Below are 21886 nucleotides of genomic sequence, written 5' to 3'. Positions count from 1 at the left end.
GATTCATCTGTGTTTTATTACTTTGTTCTTATATTCTGGACATGGTATTGGTGATATAGAATATTTAGTACAAAAATCTTCACAGATATTGGGGTGTAAACACATTCCTATTAAGTTTAATGATCTATTTACACAAGTACTACATCGTTCTGTAAATAAAATACAACAATATATTATACTGTAAATTTTGATTGATTTTTAATGTATTAATTCTATTATATATATTTTTTAGCTTCGTTGCAAAGCTGAGAATGTATTGGTTTTACTATGATGTGTTTTTTTTTTGTGTCTGTTACCACTTTTTCTCAACTCTCATTGAACCGATTTCTATCAACGATACGTCAAAAGATGAAAAATCGTATCTAGTCGAAGACATTACCCTTAAAAATTGAAAAATTTTCCCTCGTTTCCCGTAAATGGGGTAAATCTCCAAAAAAATTACAAATTTCAAAATCGTTAATTTTCGAAATTTTTTTTACTTAAAACTTTTTTACTCAAACGTTTTCAAAAATGAACAAAGTAATATATATATATTTTTTATAGATGCATAATATCCTTTCCTATCATTTGATATATTTTTTTGTAAATCTGACACTTAACTTGCCCACGGGAGGGGGATTTAAAATGACAACTTTTTCACAAAAAAATAATTTTTTCAACTTAATTTTTGAAAGTTTTCCGGAAATACTGACACTTTTATATATTCCTTAAATTAAAGCTAATGTCATATACTTTAATATGGAAAAAAAAATTCCGGATTTTATTTTGTCTTCACGGTAAAAACAAACATTAAAGTTGATAAAAAAATACGATTTTTGTAAAAAAATTCTTTATCTTAATCAGGATATTAATTAGGAAATAACAGATCATGTAGCTTTTGGAATAATCCACCAATTTTTTTAAAATTCAACACTAAAGTTTTTCATTGAAGCGTTTTTTGTTATGNATATATTTTTTATAGATGCATAATATCCTTTCCTATCATTTGATATATTTTTTTGTAAATCTGACACTTAACTTGCCCACGGGAGGGGGATTTAAAATGACAACTTTTTCACAAAAAAAATAATTTTTTCAACTTAATTTTTGAAAGTGTTCCGGAAATACTGACACTTTTATATATTCCTTAAATTAAAGCTAAAGTCATATACTTTAATATGGAAAAAAAAAATTCCGGATTTTATTTTGTCTTCACGGTAAAAACAAACATCTAAGTTGATAAAAAAATACGATTTTTGTAAAAAAATTCTTTATCTTAATCAGGATATTAATTAGGAAATAACAGATCATGTAGCTTTTGGAATAATCCACCAATTTTTTTAAAATTCAACACTAAAGTTTTTCATTGAAGCGTTTTTTGTTATAGTGTTTTTAATCACTGTCAGATATTATTATACCTGATCCAACGATGCCACGTCTCCACTGTGCCGGGACTTCCCTGTGCTGGGTTTTTTTATCTAACACTACAATTTGTTCACTGGTTAGGTCCAAATCAATCGAATTTCCTTAAGGATGCATCAATAGATTTCAAATTTCATTTAGTTTTATAACTCTCAATATTAAAAAAAAAGTCCGTAACTCAGTAAAAAATGTACAAATTTCAATAAAATGTTTAGGGTACATCTTGAATATCTATTGGCAAGCCATTGAATTTAGCCATTAGAGCTTTAAAAATTTATATTCTAAAAGCCACTCTAATCAAAATGCATAGGAAAGATTTCAACATGCGTATATGAAGAACTTTTTTTAATAGCATCATATTTAAAATATTAATTTAAAACTAAAAATAGTTAACCTAAAAAGCCACAAAAAGGACTAAAAAATTGCGATTACATATTTTGGAAACAATGTTATCATTAATAACCCTAAAGACATACTAAAAATATAATTTTACTATATATTTATTTATAATTGTNTGAATTTCCTTAAGGATGCATCAATAGATTTCAAATTTCATTTAGTTTTATAACTCTCAATATTAAAAAATAAAGTCCGTAACTCAGTAAAAAATGTACACATTTCAATAAAATGTTTAGGGTACATCTTGAATATCTATTGGCAAGCCATTGAATTTAGCCATTAGAGCTTTAAAAATTTATATTCTAAAAGCCACTCTAATCAAAATGCATAGGAAAGATTTCAACATGCGTATATGAAGAACTTTTTTTAATAGCATCATATTTAAAATATTAATTTAAAACTAAAAATAGTTAACCTAAAAAGCCACAAAAAGGACTAAAAAATTGCGATTACATATTTTGGAAACAATGTTATCATTAATAACCCTAAAGACATACTAAAAATATAATTTTACTATATATTTATTTATAATTGTTGATAATGTATTTCACATTTATACTTACCTAATGTAATAGCGCACAATGGACCAACGGGTATGAGTGCATGGGCATTATGTCCACCTCGATAATAACTAAAACTACCTAATGTAATAAACAAACAGAAATAAAAATAGAGGTTGGAACGGAAAAGAAATGTAGCGTAGGTGGCCAATGAGGAAATAAGTGTCGTAGCGGGCGTAGCATAAAAAAGGATGGGCAGCAATGGAAAGTAAAAGTGGCTGTAGGTACTGGGCAGTGACTATAATAAAATTAAATAGAAAGGGATCTCGGGGTATGTATGCTTGTGTGAAGATGTCTAATATGTGAATAAGATGGAATTACAAAGAAGGGTCACTACACCTAGTTCCTGCACAGAAACGCGTACACGAATTTCTGGCCAGTTACAAGTATCGTATTTCTTTATAAAAGTATTTTAGTAGTTATTCTCAATGACCTATCTTGTTCTAATTGTTTATTACTAAAAGTTCTTCAGTAAAGGATTTATTATAGACTTATTATATAAAATTAATGTTTTCACTCACCTCTGACTATCCTGATAAGGACAATATTCTCTTGAGATGAATGATGTAGTTGATGTAACAATTATTGATATATACGTATCAGTGTACGCATTTAAAATATACGGTTTATGTTGTTATTAACTCGCGTATAACTACTTTTCTAGTACAATTCTATATTAAATCTACCCAAGGTGAGACCTAAGTTTATTATAACTCTGGTTTTTTATGTAAACCCCTTTTGTATATTTATGTGGTATAGTCTTTAACCTTGTGTGTGGTGATTTACACTAATGTATTTATTGTTTAATAATTTATGAAACCAATAAAGAAATTCTAAACAACATAACTGTCCTACGTAACAAACTATTTTCAAGTGGCCTACGTCTTTTCAGTCGTCCAAAGAGTGATCTAGGGTAGATGCGAGCTCAATTTTGGTTCTTTGCACAATAGATTATACTAGTGTCCTACACTCCGATTGCCCGCACTATGGCAGAGATCAAACTAGCTAGTTAATAAGTGGAGACACACTTTTTAGTTGTTTAGGTGATTAGTATAATATTTCCACTCTGATTTATTTGTATTTCGCAGCTGGTTGTACCGACGTGTGATCTCAAATAATATCTTTATCTTTATGCAAGGACCCTTGTGATATGTGGCCTACTTCTTTTCAATCACCCGTAGGACGACCTTGGTTAGATGCGACTGTACTATAGATTTATGCACAATAAGTTGTGTTAGTGTCCTACACTCTGATGGCCCGCACTGTGACAGAGATCAGACTGGCTAGTCGATAAATGGAGAGACATTTTGGAGAACGCTTATAATTAGTTTGAGTATTAACTATGATATTATTGTGCTGGTACTCTGTCCAACCAGGTTGTGGCGCTTCAATAAGTCATAGAACACAATGCAATCTAGTCATGTATTTTTTTCGTGTGTTTATATATATATGTAGATAAAAAAAAAAATAAATACCATTATTTTGTATGTATTAGAATATTTGTATCACCAAAAGTATTCGACCGAAAATAAGATGTATAATATTTCTTGTAAATCCCAGTAATTACGAAAGGAGCATAAAAATCGTGCAGTTTTGATATGGAATTGTAACTAAGAACGGAACATACACTCATGCACATTCAATTTGTGTATCTTGGTTGAGAGTTCCAGAGTTCCAGAGAACCGTAGAGATGCAGAGACAGAATAGCAAGGCGTCCCAGTGTCAGCGAGAGGTATGTTCATAAGTCGTACATAACCACCGTAAAAGACCACCCGAATTTGGGGAAAAATGGCCTTTTTATAGCCCGCGAAACTGGTTTAGCGATTTCTGGTGAGATACTTGAAATATTTTTTGTTGTATTTGATTGGTTAATGCGATAGAATCTTTTACGTGGGCGTTTTATGGAATGCGTAAGAGGGTGGATAAATCTTGTGTAAGGGTATTATTTTATTACTCATCTTATCCACGGGGGAACACTGATTTGGTGATATATTTTATTAAATATAAGTATTAATTATTACATGTATTAAAATGTGATACTACACTAATATCATATCTATAATGAAATAAAATAATATGACACGGCCACGGCGTTGTCACACGTTGACACCCCGCGGTCGTGTCAGCTCCTTCTCAGCCACCGCTTTACTGTAAACCGGACCGCCACACACACGCGTTATCGTCGTGGTGTAAAGTCCAACAAATGCCTAGCGTCGTATACCCCGCCGCAATAATACGTGCAGTCAGTTATCTTTGTGACACCACAAAACGTACCGTCGTCCCAGTTCCGAACAGCTAGTGATACCCACTTGTTAAAACATCAACCTTTGCTTCATATTGTGAAATCTTTTGTATTAATATTATTTTTGGTTTCGTACATCTTTACAATATTATTCTAATAAACGGCTCGACGCCTTCCAAAATAACCTCGAACTTGTGTCGTCTACGTTATTTTAGTTTCGTGTGCACGGCACTTGAGTATATACTTGTATCAAATATTTTAAAAATTAGCTTAAAAAAATTAATTTATGGATGTATAAAGTGATTAATATTTTACTTAATTTGTAATAAAAACTTTATTAAAAATGTTTACTAAAATAATATTAACTCTATTTTTATTTATAAAAAAAAACCTATAAAAAGACAACTTATACATGTTAACTTGAAAAATATTTTTATTTATTTTGTCAATAAATAATAAAAAAAAGTATTGAGATATACAAAGTGATTAAATTTTAATATTACGGCCTTTTTTTCGTAAATAATTGAAAATACAAAGAAATATTTAAAGTAAACAGTGTTTGTTATTATTACATAACATATAATTAATATTTTTTTTGAAATGTTAAGTTATCTCATAAGTAATAGTGTTCAGTACCAAAAAATTATAACACAAAAATCAATTTATTATTAAATCGTTAATATTTCAATATTGATAAGTCAATTTATGTTAATTATTAAAACTATAATTGGTTTTAGTATCTCCAGTAATTATTTTCTTGTATAAATTCTATACAACCTTTACAATAATCCATTCCGCTACCAGAAAGAAAAAAGCTCGTATTTAAAACATTTTTGTTACAGCCACCACATTTTTCTGAAAATAAAATATATTAATATATTATACTGTAATTTAGGATTAAATTTAAAGTATTAATTCTATCATATATATTATTTGTGTCTATCACTGCAAACTGTTCATTATTTAGCTCAAAATAAACCGATTTTCCTGAATAATATGTCAAAAGATCTAAAACTAAAAAAAAATGTTCATAAATCGGTATAAAATCAACGGATTTCAACAAAATTGTTAAGGTACCTCTCGACTATTTAATGGTAAATCATAAATTTGTATTCTATGAGCCACTAAAATCAACATGTATGAGAAAGATTTTAACATGCGCATATAAAGAATTATTTTTATTTATAGTAAAAAAAATATTTAACTCAAATAACTATAAAAATTTCAAAAAAATTGCGAACACGTATTTCAAGAACAATGTTATCAATGTTAAACACATACTTTTATTATGTTNGTATTTCACGAACAATGTTATCAATGTTAAACACATACTTTTATTATGTTATTATGTATAATTATTGACAATATATTTTACATTTATACTTACTTAATTTCATATCTATAATGAAATGAAAACATATTTTGATGATTATTTTTAAAAAAATAATTCATGGTTGTATTAAGTGATTAAAATTTTACATTGTATTAAAGTATTCACTAAAATAATATTAAAAATATATATATATGTATATCATACATATTTTTTTTTATTTTTTCATACTAATATTGTAGTGTGAAAAAACCAATATAAAACAAAATAATGGAGGTTATTAGACTTAATAAACCACTCTGTATAGAAAATAGTTTAGATTAATTACACTTTTTAATTCATTGGTTATTATCTAAAAATGTCTCCTTTCTCCTCCATTCTAATCAGGTTTCTATTTAGTTACATACAATATGGTGAAAATATATTTTATGTAAACATTCTTATAAATAATTTATGAGTTGCAGGAATAAATTAACATGACATAAAAATGGGTATGAATTTTAAAAACCAAAATCTAGATAATTTTAACACGAGATACTATGATTTCATTTAGCTGATTGTTATAATACAAAATATAGAATATTATAATAATTATAAAATAGATTATTACCAAAGATTACTTTTGTATTACAGTTGTCAATTGGACAATTATGAATATTTTCTTCTACATAAAACTTTATACAGTCTTCACAAAACTTATGTTGGCATTCAAACAAATTATCTAATGGCTTCTCTTTATTACATTTTAGGCAATTCCCTTTAACATGTCAATGAAACATTAACTATTTATTTATTTTATTTTATTAATGGACACACGTCCAATTTACTATAAATATAACAATCTTTATTCTTACAATAAGTTTATGATAATTAATTAATTTTAATATCAAATAATACAAAAATCAACTATTTAATTATTAAAAAATTTTCTATAAAATTTATCATTTTCAAAGAGCAACATGAAATACAGCATAAGTATAATTTTTCTGATTTGAAGTTTAAAGAAAAAGTATAAGTTTGATGTTTTTTAATATTATGCGTCATACCAAAACAAAGAAATTATTTAATTCCTTTTGAATTTTTAGTTTGGATGTGAAGCTGGGAAAATATTAATTTTATTATAATGTGTTTTTTTATGTACTTCACCACTTTTTCACAACTTACACCGAATCGATATCTTTAAACGACACGCCATAAGATCACTAATCGTATTTAGTTGACGATACTTCCCTTAAAAATTAAAAAAAATTTCCTTCGTTCCTTGTAAATGTAGGAAATCTTCCCAAAAATTATGATTTTTAAAATTTGATATTTTTTTCTAAAAATTGCCATAACATATTGAAAAATGAACGAATCAAAGAAATTTTTTTATATTAAAACCTTAAGTATTTTCCTTTTATTTGATATATATTCTTTGAAAATCTGACCCGTTACCTCCCCTCAAGGGGGTATTCAAAATAGCCACTCTTTCAACTTTATATTTGAAAATTTTATGGGAATACTGACTCTTTTGTATATATTTTAAATTGAAGCTATTGAAATTTATTTAAATATGAAAATAAAAATTTCGAACTTTAGATTATCTTTATGGTGAAAATTTTATTTTATTTAAAAATAACTTACAAGAGGAGTACAATGATTTTCAAAATATTATATAAATATAATTAACACAGCATATAAAGTTAAACTTATTTAAATATTTTTACTTCTTTAAAGTTGAGCAAAATAATATTTTAATTTTGAACTACCTTAAATTGTTATATTTATATATACAAATTTAATTTTCGGTTATTGTGTTACTAACACTTTTGTCTTCCACGCTCGGATTACAAGGGTGGAACCCGCCAGTAAAACTAAATTTTTTTGCATTTTTTAAAAATTCTTTTTGAGTTAGAAAAACAGTTTGACTCATTTTTTTTTTATTTAATAGATTCAATAACTACAATGAATATAAAGGATTTTCATTGAAGTTGATAAAAGTAATTTTTGAATAATATTTTGGTCTCTGATGAAAATTTAAATAAATAAATTTATTTATATGTAACAAACAATTTTTTTTTGACAAGTATTGCATCAAGCCCTTCAAGTCCTATTAAATATCTCATACTATATTTAATTGCTACAATAAATATTTATTAATATATACACTTATAAATCATCAAACTTGTAATGAGGAAATAGATATGGAAATAAGAGGTGAAGATACTTTTGTAATTATCCACCAATTTCTTAAAATTAAAAACTATCTACAGATTAGCATCAGATATCATCTATACTTTTCCAAAATATGTCACGTCTATACTGTGCCGTGATCCCNTCAAAATATGTCACGTCTACACTGTGCTGTGATCCCAAAGTCCTTCCGGTTTTTTATTTAAATTTTTATCTAGATAAAAATTTAAACATTTTCAATACTGTTTTTGATATTTAATTTAAGTTTTCGCAATAAATCAAAATTAAGGATATTCTATTAACTAACTATTAATAGATACAAAATAGATTAAATACCTTTGGGTAGTTGTGATTTACAGTTTTGTATGGTACAATGATTGATTTTCGACGTATAAGCATCTTGTTTTATTTCTATTCTACAGCTATTACAAAACCAATGTTCGCAGTCAAAACATTTTTCTACTGAATTGATGAATTTACATTTGTCGCATATCTCTTTAACGTGTATTTAAAGTATTAATCATTTAAATAAACAAATTTAAAATTATGTCTTTTGAGAGAATATTTTGCATAATATTATGTTAACTAATTAAATATTATTAATTATATAATAAAATAAAAAATATTTAGAGTATGGAACATATGTCATTTTTTGATAAATTTTATGAATAATTCTTAAGTTACACGAATAAAATAACATGATATATGAAAAGTATAACGTTTATGAATTTATAAAATCATAATTTAGATATTCCCAATACGATTACTGAGATTTAATTTAACTCTTTGCTATAATAAAAAATATAGAATATTCTAATAATTATTTATTAATAAATACAAAATAGATTATTACCTAGGAGTACTTTTGTATTACAGTTGTCAATTGGACAATAATAAGTTTTTTCTTTTTTCAAATACTTTATACAGTCTTCGCAAAATGTATGTTGGCATTCAAACATTTTATCTACTGGCATCTCTTTATGACAATTTAGGCAAATCCCTAAAATGTATATGAAACATTAATTATTTATTTATTTTATTTTAATATCAGTCACGCATCCAATTTGCTATAAATATAACAATCATTTTTCTAACAAAATGATTATGTTAATTTATTTATTTTAGTATCAAATATTATAAAAATAAATCCTTAATTATTTTAAAGTTTTTAATAGAATATAAAATTTTCATAGGGCAACATAATAATAGTTTTTTTGAAAAATGATTATCTTTTCAAAATTTGAGAACTGTAAAATAAATCTTTATTGTGCAGTTCTTTCTTCTAAAATTTAAAATGAAATAAAACCTAATAACGAAAATAATGTACTTAATTTAATTACAATAATTTATTGAGAAACATAGTATAAAAATATTTTTTTCTGATTTCTAGGATTGTATATATTAAGTTACTAGTGAATTATAATTGACATTTTTGGAAGGTTATACTTAAGTACTGCATAACGATTTATTTTGTTTTGGACTTTTTTAATCTAGATACACCCAATCTTGTAACCGAGATTTTATTTAAGTTTATTCTATAATTCAATAGAATATTCTATTAGTTATTTTTCAATAAATATTAAATAAATTAAATACCTTTGGGTAATCCTGACATACACAAATCTATAAATTATAAAATTAAATATTAGTAGAGATAAATTATTACTTTGAAGAACGTAAATATTACAGGATTAGGATTAAAAATAAAAATTTTATATCTAACAAAGAGTGCCCTTTTAGGTAGAAATGAGGATATTTTTTTTAATTTAGGAACAACTATGAAAATTGGTTTAAGGAAAAAAAATAACATTATGTTTAAATGTTATTAAATTAGTTAATACTGATTTTCGCTATGAAAACCAGAAAACCTAAAATTATAGTTGAACTTGTCTAATTTACAAAAGCCTCTTTCACATATTATTAATTGTATTTTAGTTTAATTTATATTCTATTCTAATGATGATTATGTGATTCCTGTAGTTTGTTTTAACTATTATGCCATAAAGAATTTATACAAAATAAAAACCTGTAATAGTAGAGTAACATTAAAAGAAAAAAACCCAGCACAGGGGAGTCGCAGCACAGTGGTGCCGTGGTATAGTTAGATCAAGTATAATGATATCTGACAGTGATTAAAATCACTGTCAAAAATAAACGCTTCGATGCAAATCTTTAGATAGTGTTTAATTTTAAAAAAATTGGTGGATTATTCCAAAAGCTACATAATCTGCTAGTTCCTTATTAATATCCTGATTAAGATAAAGTATGTCGAATGAAAAAGGGATTATTAAAAAATATTATTTTTCATTAAAAAATTATGTTGATCCATTCATTTTTTAAGAAGTTATAGCATAATAAAGTTAAAAATGTAAAATACAAAATCGAGAATTTTCACACAAAAATAGCATTCGGTAGCCATTTTCACCGTGAAGATAAAATAAAGTCCGAAATTTNTTAATTTACAAAAGCCTCTTCACATATTAATTGTATTTTAGTTTAATTTATATTCTATTCTAATGATGATTATGTGATTCCTGTAGTTTGTTTTAACTATTATGCCATAAAGAATTTATACAAAATAAAAACCTGTAATAGTAGAGTAACATTAAAAGAAAAAAACCCAGCACAGGGGAGTCGCAGCACAGTGGTGCCGTGGTATAGTTAGATCAAGTATAATGATATCTGACAGTGATTAAAATCACTGTCAAAAATAAACGCTTCGATGCAAATCTTTAGATAGTGTTTAATTTTAAAAAATTGGTGGATTATTCCAAAAGCTACATAATCTGCTAGTTCCTTATAATATCCAGATTAAGATAAAGTATGTCGAATGAAAAAGGGATTATTAAAATATATTATTTTTCATTAAAAAATTATGTTGATCCATACAATTTTCAAGAAGTTATAGCATAATAATGTTAAAAATGTAAAATACAAAATCGAGAATTTTTACACAAAAATAGCATTCGGTAGCCATTTTCACCATGAAGATAAAATAAAGTCCGAAATTTGTTTTTTCCATAATAAAGTACATTACATTAGCTTTAATTTAAGATATATATAAAAGTGTCAGACCTTCCAGAACATTTTCAAAAGTTAAGTTGAAAAAGTTAATTTTTTGTGAAAAAGTTGTCATTTTAAATCACCCCCTGTGGGCAAGTAAAGGGTCACATATAAAAAAAAAATATACTAAATGATAGGTAAAGACATTATGCATCTATAAAAAAAAGAATTTTATTGATCCATACATCTTTCAAAAAGTTATAGCATTATAAAGTTAAAAATATAAAAAAGAATTTTTTTACAAAAATCGTATTTTTTTTATTAAGTTTGATATTTTTTTACCATAATAAAGTATATTACATTAACTTTAATTTAAGATATATATAAAAGTGTCGGACTTTCCGGAACACTTTCAAAAGTGAAGTTGAAAAAGTTCTACTTTCTACATGCATGTTTTAGATTTGAACCCTCCTCAAATATAGGGAAATGGTCCGATTTAAAAAGAAAGTATGTCGAATGAAAGATGTATATAAATACTACTTCTCATGAGAAAATTGTGTTGATCCATACATTTTTATATAGAGAAAAACAAAAATTTTTTATAAGTGTTATCACTATTTGAATATGAATATTTCTTATCTAAACAAAAAAGAATCTAAGTTATATGAAGTTTGTATAAACATTTATTGAAAAAGTCATTGGGATAAGGTAATATAAAATATTATTTTTATCTAAATAAAATCTAAATTTTCCTAACGCTAAAATTTAATCAAATTTTTTGTTGTAATACAAATTTGATATAATACAAAATATGGAACATTGTAATAATTATTTGTTAATAGATACTATATAAATTAGATACCTTGTTTACACTTATATGCTTCACCTTTATAAGTACTTCTTCTGATATCATCTATACAGCGCTTACAAAACTCATGTTTGCAGTCAAACAATTTTTCTAGAGTATCGATGTACTTACATTCGTTGCAACTAACTTTATCTAGTAATTGAAGTATTAATTATCAAAACAATTAAATTTAACATTGTTCGTTTATAGTGATTTTTTGAGGTATATTATGTTAATAAATTAAATATTATTGATTTTATCATTTATAAAATTGCCCATTATAAGTAATCAAAAATAAATAAAATGAAAATAAGACTCTAAAAAAGGGACTGAGATACATCTATAAGGACTAGTTGAAAACACAAAACCATTTTTTATATGAACGTAACCTTCATTCAAATATATTGTGATACTACTTATCGAAGTCAATTTTGAATATAAAGGCCATAGACATTATAATTTAATAACTATTATAGGACTATGTACAAAACCAGTAACTATATCAAAATGTCAATAGTGAATTCTTGTTTATGGCTCTATTGAAAAATATTTTATTAATAAATTGAATAATTTATAAATTATATTATTATATTTGTCATTTCATATTTTTGATACGTAGATACCTAACTAAATTTGTTAATATTTTTTTCTTAATTTGTTTCTCTTATAGTATAATATTTAAAAATCAAAGACTATTTTTCATTTATTTTCATAATAAATTAGAATTTTGATACTAATTTTTGTTTTCTATAATATTCATTTATAATTGATATTTGATAAAATAATAAAAATTATAAGAAGGAAATAGTCTATTCCTCTATAATAATAATTTACTTTTAATAAGTCAGTATCTCCATATTATAAAATATAATTTTTAGCCTTTAAGGGAAGATAATTCGTTGTGGCTCGGGATAGCTCCTGATTTTTAGGAACTATAGTTCTGTTTCTAGTTTTTTCCGCTTAAGCACTGCCTATGAATTAAAAAAATCTTAATCTAGATATTCCTGATACGATACTGAGATTTAATTTAACTGTTTGCTAAACTATACAAAATATAGAATATTCTAATAATTATTTATTAATAAATACAAAGTGGATTATTACCAAGGATTAATTTTGTTTTACACTTATTTATTGGACAATAATAAGTTTTTCCTTTTATTAAATGCTTCATACAGTCTTCACAAAACTTATGATGGCATTCAAACAAATTATCTAATTGTTTTTTTTCATTGCATTTGTCACAATTTCCTTTAACATGTCAATGATGCATTAACTATTTATTTAAATTATTTTAATAACAGACACACAACAAAATATTATTTTTATCTAAATAAAAAAAGTTATTCCTAATACTGCTAATGAGTTTTAATTTTAGTTTAAGCTATAGTACAAAATTAAATATATTCTAATAATTATTTATTAATAGATACAAAATAGATTTTTACCAAGGATTACTTTTGCTTTACACTTATTTATTGGGAAATAAGAAGTTTTTTTATCTTTTAATTTGATTATACATTCTTAATAAAAATTATGATTGCATGCAAACAATTTATCTTTTTTTTTTTTTTACGCAACCGGCATTATTGTGGACCGCCCTGGAACTACCGTGAGGTATTACTTCACGCCGTCTCTAAAACTCACACAACCATCCAATCATCCAGAAATTAATCAAGAGCTGATTCTCAACGTGGTGTGGCCTCCTCAGTTAGCCCGTTCGTCTGGGTTGCACCAAGTGGAAGTGGACTTTGCGAAGGGGGCAAAAATAACTCACAACACATAAAACATATAAACGCGAATACCTAAGACGCCGGCCTAAACCAGCGCCTTAGTTCCTCCTGTACCGGGCGGCGCGGCTGCCTCTGTCTCAGGTGTTCTGCTTCCTCTTTCTTTTCTAAGATGGATTCGGCGAACGCCTGGACGAGCCCCCACGCCTACCGGCTTCCAAACATCAGGTCCACCCAGGACCCGACTCGGAGCGTGGACCCCAGACGGGACTCCAAAGAGTCCCGCTCTTGGGCCCACGCCTCGCACCGGAAGAGGATGTGCAGAGCGCTATCAACCTCTCCCGGGCGATCCGAACAGTGGTGTAAGTACTCGTTAACGCAGCCGTGGCCGGACATCACTTGGGTGAGACGATAAGTCATCTCACCGTGAGTCCGGTCCACCCACCTGTCCAGCCGATCAGGCCCTATGAGGGACCTGGAGCACTCGCCTCTCGGAGGAATCGACGAGAGTCGAGTCCGCCACAGGAGCATGGTCATCCGCTTGAACGCTAGCCGGTACTCGGGTTCGAGGGACCGGTTGCGTTCTCGGCGGAGCTCATGCCCGGCGGCGCGTTCCTCGGCGAGCAGGTCGACGGGCGGCAGTGACCACACGATACCCGCCGCCACTCCGGACACCGTTCGGTACGCCGAAACTGTCCGGATCGCCGCCCGCCTCTGCACCCTGATCAGAGCTTCACGGTTTTTGGACGAATACTCAAGAGATCCGCCCAAATCGGGGACCCGTACAGGAGGACCGAGTGTACGACGCTGACTAAAAGTCTTCGCCGCATCTCTTTCGGCCCTCCCAGATTGGGCATGAGCCCCGATAGGCAATTCATGACTTTCTGGGTCCGCTGGGCCGCACATTACTCGTGCGGCCCGAACTTTAGACGTTTGTCTATGACAAGGCCCAGATAAGTCATGGAGTCCTTAAGCGTGATCTCCACCCCCAGCACGGCGATCCGTGGAGGAGTGAACCTGAAACAATTTATCTACTAGGTAAATCCATATCAAATTTTCCAAAGTCGTTGCGCGATCACTTTATTTTTTTTTGAAATTTTACACACAAGTTGTCTAGTATATAAGAAGAAAAAATTAAAAAAGTTTTACGAAACTTTATTTATGACTTATCAAAAATTTTAAATTAAGGAATACTTGTATTTCGTAAAAATATCCTTATGATAACAGTATTTATATTTAAGACTTGAAATTTTCATCGTTTTTTTTTATACTCTAACATATCCTATAATTACCAACACGTTATTTAGCTTTTAAGTTGGAAAATGTTGTTTTCTAAATTGAGCTTTTTTTACAAAATAATGTAATTTTCAAAGATCAAATTGACTATGAAAAAACATTTTTTTTAATAAATTTGTTTTCCTAAATATTAACAAACACTCACAGTAATATTTAATTGTGTTTTGAAACATTTTACTCTTACCGTTTTTTATTGGGACATATTTAAAAATGCTCGAATTTCTAAATAATCAATTTTTCAACTTTTTTATTTAAATTTTTCTCTGGTGGAACAAAATATTTTAATATAATTTTTTCATACAATATATAACTATGTATTTAGTTTCTATAAAAAAATTTCAAGTTTGATATTTGACTGCAACTTACGAAAAATTAACTTTCAAAATTACGTTTTTTTTTAAGTTTATGAAAAATCTTGGTTTTTTTAATACTGAAAACTTTTTGTATTTCCATTACTAAGCTATTGTGTCTGTATAGGTATATGTATATAACATAATATATATATATGTAAATTCCTCAATATATTAAGTACATGAAAAGTGTATTAATGATCAATTAAAAAAATAAATAAATTATAGATGTAAAGTATATTAAATTTTTGTTAGATTTTTCTAGGATATTATTCAAAATTATTTTAAATGAGAAGAATATACCTCATTACATTTGAATAATAAAAATAATGATTTGTTGAATGTACTGCAATTTAATTACGATAACGTCTCTTTTCAACTTTTGTATATACACAATATAATCTAGAAATCGTTCATTANAAAAATAATGATTTGTTGAATGTACTGCAATTTAATTACGATAACGTCTCTTTTCAACTTTTGTACATACACAATATAATCAAGAAATCGTTCATTATTTTTTTTTACCATTTATCATTAAATTACACTAACAAAAATCTTTATATATATCTTCAGATAAACGATTAATTTTATTATGTTTTAAATCATATCCTATTTTACCCATTTGCTCTCTATAAAGGTAGAATTATAAATAAATAGGTTTAACTTGTATGCTGAGTATAAATGTACTTTATTTAGATGGTCTTATTCATAATTTTGCTATCAATTATATATTTTATAGTAGTACATTATTTAAATTCTTTTATATTTAGTTATTTCATTTGTTATTTTTTTAATTGATCATTAATACATTTTTCATGTATTCATGTATTAGTCTGGGGTCCAAAACGTATCTAGCCGAAGAAATTACCCTCAAAAATTAAAAAATTTCCGGAATGAAAATGAACATGACATACTGACACTTATATATATATATATATAAGCTATATATTAAATTAAAGCTTATGTAATATATTTTAATATGAAAAAAATATTTTGTACTTTATTTTGTCTTCATGGTGAAAATGACTACCGTATGCTATTTTTTGTGTTAAAATTTAGTATTAAAAAAATAATACCCCGAACTTAAAATATTGTGTAATTAACAACATAGTCACAGTGATCAACATGAATAAGTAGATAAAAAGAACTAATTAAGCTCGTTCAAAAGTTCAAAGTCGTTTTTCTTAACTTTGTGAAGGTAAAATAATTATAATTAGTTTAAATTTATACTTATTGTTAGTTAGAATCATGTTAATTTTATAAAAATTGATGGACACATTATTATGGCAATCCTTGTATAGTTATTTAAAAAAAAAAAAAAATTTGAACACAAAAATAGCATGTTTTTTTAAATACAGCAGCCATTTGCACGTTGAAGATAAGTCGTCGGGACTCTAAAATTTCTTTTTTTAATTTATTGCGTTTAACATAAGCTTTAATGTGTCATATGTTAAAAGACGTAATATTTCCAGAACATATTTACAATTTAATTGAAAAAGTTGATTTCAACACTAATAACCTTTGAATTATATTTTATTTTATTCTATTGAAGATATTACATGATACATAATTAGCAAATCACATTGTGTTATAGTATAGTATTGAGATATGGCTCATCAAATTTCAAAAAAGATTGAATTTTTCAGTGTAATTTTAGAACAAGATAAATTCTGGTACACAGTGAAAGATTCATTAACATTAATTGTTTATTAAAAATTGTTAAGGTACCTCTCAACTATTTATGAGTAAGCCATAAATTTGTATTCTATGAGCCACTAACATCAATATGTATGAGAAAGATTTTATTATGCGCATATAAAGAATTATTTTTTTTTATATTATAAAAAAAAAAAATATTTAACTCAAATAGCTATAAAAATTACAAAAAAATTGCGGACACGTATTTCACGAACAATGTTATCAATGTTAAACACATACTTTTATTATGTTATTATGTATAATTATTGACAATATATTTTACATTTATACTTACTTAATTTCATATCTATAATGAAATGAAAACATATTTTGATGATTATTTTTAAAAAAATAATTCATGGTTGTATTAAGTGATTAAAATTTTACATTGTATTAAAGTATTCACTAAAATAATATTAAAAATATATATATATGTATATCATACATATTTTTTTTTATTTTTTCATACTAATANAAATCTATATAAGGAGAACTTAAATATGTTAATTTTGTCAATATTTTAAACTAATTATAATTGTGTCGAGCTGTATTAGAGAAAATAAGCTAAAAAACATCTACAGTAAACATAGAATACATTAGAATAATAACTCATCTAGATAAAATAAATAAATTAAAAAAAAAAAATANTAAAAGACATCTACAGTAAACATAGAATACATTAGAATAATAACTCATCTAGATAAAATAAATAAATTAAAAAAAAAAAATATTGAGATGTACAATGTGATTAGTTTTTAATATTACAGACTTTTCCTTGGAAATTATTAGAAATATATAAGTGTTTTAAATAAAAAGTTTTTGTTATAACTACTATTTATAATTTTGTATCAACTTACGTTTTTGAAATTCAAACATACATTCTTAGCTCAATTAAAAATAATAAAATAATCTAACTAAGAATATGACTGATCAATAACAACTTGTTAATTACTACTTTAGTAGTTATGAACACTAAAAAATAATAAATGGATGTGAAACCCGATTCTCTTTATATTAATTTCTAAGCATTTCTGAACCACTCTCGCTAGTATTTGAATTATAGCCCGTTAAATTTCAAAGAAGATTGAATTTTTTATTGTAATTTCAGAACAAGATAAATTCTGGTACACAGTGCAAGATTCATAAACATTAATTTTTTATTAAATCATTATTGTTTGGTACCGATTAATGATACAATAAACTTTATTATCCAAGGTTGGGTATAAATAAAATAATAAGTTTTAAATTAATAGTAACATTTTAGGTTAACGAAGATATTAAGACACTACGAAAAAACACACACACACAAATATATATATTATATAGATATTAACATATTAATATTTGAGAGTAACAATTATACTGTTAAAACATTATGAAAATTAACATTTTATTTTATCTTTCCTAAAATGATTTCATAATGTTTAACCGATTTCTTGGATTTTTAAAATGGAGTTAGACAGTCATTGAACTTTTAGTATAATTTTTTTTTTGTTTAAATTACAATTAATAATGTTTAACCGTCTTATGAGGATTTAAAAAATATTAACTTTGTGTATTTTGATCAAATATAAAACGAAAAAATTTCGGTTTATAAAAAAAAAATACGGGAAAATCTTGTTGCAAAACAATTGCAACAAATACTGCTTGGTTATATACTAAAATATAAAAAAAAAATTTTTCCATTATTGTTTTTATTTGAATTTCAAAATATATAAGATTGTATTATATCATTGTTACAATTATTGAAATTTTTGGCTCAGTAATGGCTATCTATGTTAGACCTTTCGACGATGACCATCGTCTGTGATAATAACGTTTTTTCTGTACTAATCTATGCAGTAAGCCAGTATTTTACGAGAAATGGCAGCCAAATTATGTCACCCAATACAACAGGGTCAGTACTTAGACAAGATGCCAGTCAGTTCTATATTAATTAATTAATTTTTAATACGGAAAAGCCGAACTATAGAATAAGTAACTTTTAACATATTTATATAATGAAAGAAATAAGTAATTTTCAGTTTCGATACAAAGCTGTGAAGGTATTGATTTTTTGTGTGTTTTTTTTATGTCAAACTGAATAAATTCATCATTTTTATACAAAATTTACTATACTTATCTCCCTCTATTCTAATATATTTAACGAATTGAATAAACGAAAACACATTGTGTATAATATAAGTGGTAAAAACATAATTAGAAATGTTCTTTCAGTACTATATAATTAAAAAAGAAAAACATTCTGACAATTTTTTTCTAAGAGTTATTTGACTTTAAAATTCACTGTATTAACAAAAATTTAACAGATTCACATAAATACGTTTTTTTATAATAGTAATGTAAATAATTGCTATAGTTGGAACAATTATAGATGATATTTTATATCATATAAACATGCACCAAGTATGCCATATTTTTACCGAGCTAGTTTTTATTTATAGAAATATTTTTTTAGTAAAATCAATATGTTATTGTTTTTGCTCAACTTTAAAACAGGTCGATAAATAACGTTGTCAAAAAATAAATTTCAGTAGTTATTTGGTACTTAAAGTTTATAATAATACAAAGTTTCTATTATTATTTACTTTAATTCAACTCACCTGACGCGGCTTTACTCATTGACATGTAATGATCTAGCAAAATATGTATATACATGTAATAACAACAAATAACACATGTTCAATAAATTTCAATAAATATTTTTATTCGTTTTTTAAGACACTATATTAAAAAAAAATATATATATACTTGGTCTATCTATGATAGTATACTACTAGACATAATAATTGCTTAGATAAAAACAACCCTCTTTATTGCCAATTTTTATATTGTGCAGAGTGGATCAAGATATGTTGACAATTCTTAACTATTGATCTACTAAATCTTTTATTTTTTTGTATGTTACTGTTAGAAAATTATAATACAACTCAATAAAGTACAAGGTATGAACGTAAATAATACTACATAATGAATAAACACTTAAAAAAAGGACATATTAAAAATACAATTTTTAATAATATTGATAGTTTATTTTAAAATATATATGATATTATTGTATTTATTTTTCGATTAGTTAAATGTTCAACGATATAAGAAACATTTTGTATATAAATAATTAATTTATTACCATTATGGATAACTACAAATACGATAGCTGAGAAGAAGACTAAAGAAAATAGTTTCTGAAAAATCAAAAAATCAAAAAAAATATTTGAAATATTCTTTTTTAGTATTATTTTTCATAAAATATTTCACTTACCATTACGATTTATTGAGAGACGAGTATGTCGTGTATAATGTTACAAATAACTTGCTAAGAAAATTTCAATTGTGTCAAAAATTTGTTTTGTTATTTTATATAGACTAAAATCATTAGTTTATTCAATTGCAATAAACATGATTGAAAGTGTTTGACAAAAATAAATCAATGTACACGTATAGTTATTATCAATAAAATAATATATATAAAATTGAATGAAAACTTGTTTTTTTTTAAAATTTTTTCTTATTTATTTGCTAATAAATAAAAATATATTCGTACATTCAATATATACTTTAAAATATGTGAACATGAGAACAATATATTTGATTAAATAAACTAAATCGTAAATTTTCAACTTACGATTGTAACCTTATTTTTACTATCTACTTTAAGAACATTTTATTACTATGTTCTTACCACTTATATTATACACGTTTTATTTCCATTTACTTAATTCGTAATACATATTAATTAGCATAGAAGGAGATGCTGATGTAACAATTCTACTAGTCTGTAGCACAGAGCTACTGACATCGAACTATCAAAGGGGAGTGGTGTTTGAGTGGCCGTTATAGATATAGTTTTCAATACTATTACTTTCGTTTTATTTATAACTGAACTTGTTTTATTCAACGACCCATCTATCGCCAATTGTCATCATAGCCAACCAACTCCGTCTCACTTGGATATACCTACTAACCAACTGTACTAGGATTCGGGTCAGACGTATTGTACATTACATATAACTTATATTTACTGAACATCCAGAATATAACTTGACTTTGACGTTGTGACATAAAACAATAGTTTAATTTTATTTAATAATCTACCCCCTGTAACTAAGGTACACGATTGCCTGTGTCTCCTTCAGGTAATTAAAACTCATTTAAGGAGATATTTGGGCAAACGTCGGGTAGTTTCCGATTTTTGGTTTTGACCAAGATCCTCAACTATTAAACAAGCCCTTAACACTACTGTAGTAATATGCTCAATGCTTTGCATTACGCATCTTCTAATTATTAATGAAAAATGTATAATCTGTATTTTAAATAACTTGTAAACAAACAAATAATTTATCTGTCATAACAAATACGATGTTCAACACAATTTCTTATTATTTATATATATATGTCAATTTATCAATTGTTAAATATGTTATCTGAATATAATAATCCTGTAATGTATAATTAATACAATAAACAAAAAAAGATTACTAAAAGCGCTGACAACAATATCCCTGGATTGGGGGCAATATCATTTTATTATAAAAAGCACTGAAATCCTTTCAGTCGGAGAGAGACTCTAAGGAGTGACAGCGAGCGAGATAGTTCGTTTTCTACGGATTGAAATAAGAATAAAAAAAGTAACAATTTATCAGTCACAGCCCTGTATTGTTGTCGGCTGACTTTNGAGAGACTCTAAGGAGTGACAGCGAGCGAGAGAGTTCGTTTTCTACGGATTGAAATAAGAATAAAAAAAGTAACAATTTATCAGTCACAGCCCTGTATTGTTGTCGGCTGACTTTTACGCGTTTTATTTATATATGAAAAGAACTTGTTTTAATTATTTATCTTTTGAAGAAGTGCGAAT

General features: G+C 26.3%; 1 protein-coding gene and 1 long non-coding RNA gene across 2 annotated transcripts; both read right to left on the bottom strand.

Moving 5' to 3' along the window:
• Positions 1 to 5259: 5259 nt before the first annotated feature.
• On the bottom strand, positions 5260 to 17351 carry LOC126901374 (zinc finger protein 334-like). Its single transcript, XM_050677788.1, has 7 exons — positions 17327 to 17351; positions 11970 to 12107; positions 9701 to 9727; positions 8958 to 9104; positions 8441 to 8599; positions 5990 to 6689; positions 5260 to 5457 (listed from the first exon to the last, which is right to left on the bottom strand). The coding sequence occupies exons 1-6, from the start codon at positions 17334 to 17336 to the stop codon at positions 6493 to 6495; spliced, it is 678 nt and encodes a 225-aa protein (XP_050533745.1). The 5' UTR covers positions 17337 to 17351; the 3' UTR covers positions 5260 to 5457; positions 5990 to 6492.
• A 2162-nt stretch (positions 17352 to 19513) lies between these two features.
• On the bottom strand, positions 19514 to 20433 carry LOC126901378 (uncharacterized). The gene is made up of 3 exons (XR_007703030.1): positions 20294 to 20433; positions 20162 to 20216; positions 19514 to 19667 (listed from the first exon to the last, which is right to left on the bottom strand). It is a non-coding gene; the product is annotated as an uncharacterized LOC126901378 (long non-coding RNA).
• Positions 20434 to 21886: the final 1453 nt, after the last annotated feature.

This window comes from Daktulosphaira vitifoliae, unplaced genomic scaffold (assembly GCF_025091365.1).
Source record: "Daktulosphaira vitifoliae isolate Bord-2020 unplaced genomic scaffold, ASM2509136v1 Scaffold_3, whole genome shotgun sequence".
Lineage (NCBI taxonomy): Eukaryota > Metazoa > Arthropoda > Insecta > Hemiptera > Phylloxeridae > Daktulosphaira > Daktulosphaira vitifoliae.
The sequence above is the reverse complement of the archived record's forward strand: the minus strand, read 5'-3'. Positions and strand labels throughout refer to the sequence as shown.

Excerpts from the sequence above, each read along its gene's own strand:
- LOC126901374 (XM_050677788.1), bottom strand. Across the intron at positions 9,728-11,969 it reads AGCATATAAGTGTAAACAAG|ATTTGTGTATGTCAGGATTA; the intron begins GTATCTAATTTA and ends TATAATTTATAG. Across the intron at positions 6,690-8,440 it reads TAAATCACAACTACCCAAAG|GGAATTGCCTAAAATGTAAT; the intron begins GTATTTAATCTA and ends GACATGTTAAAG.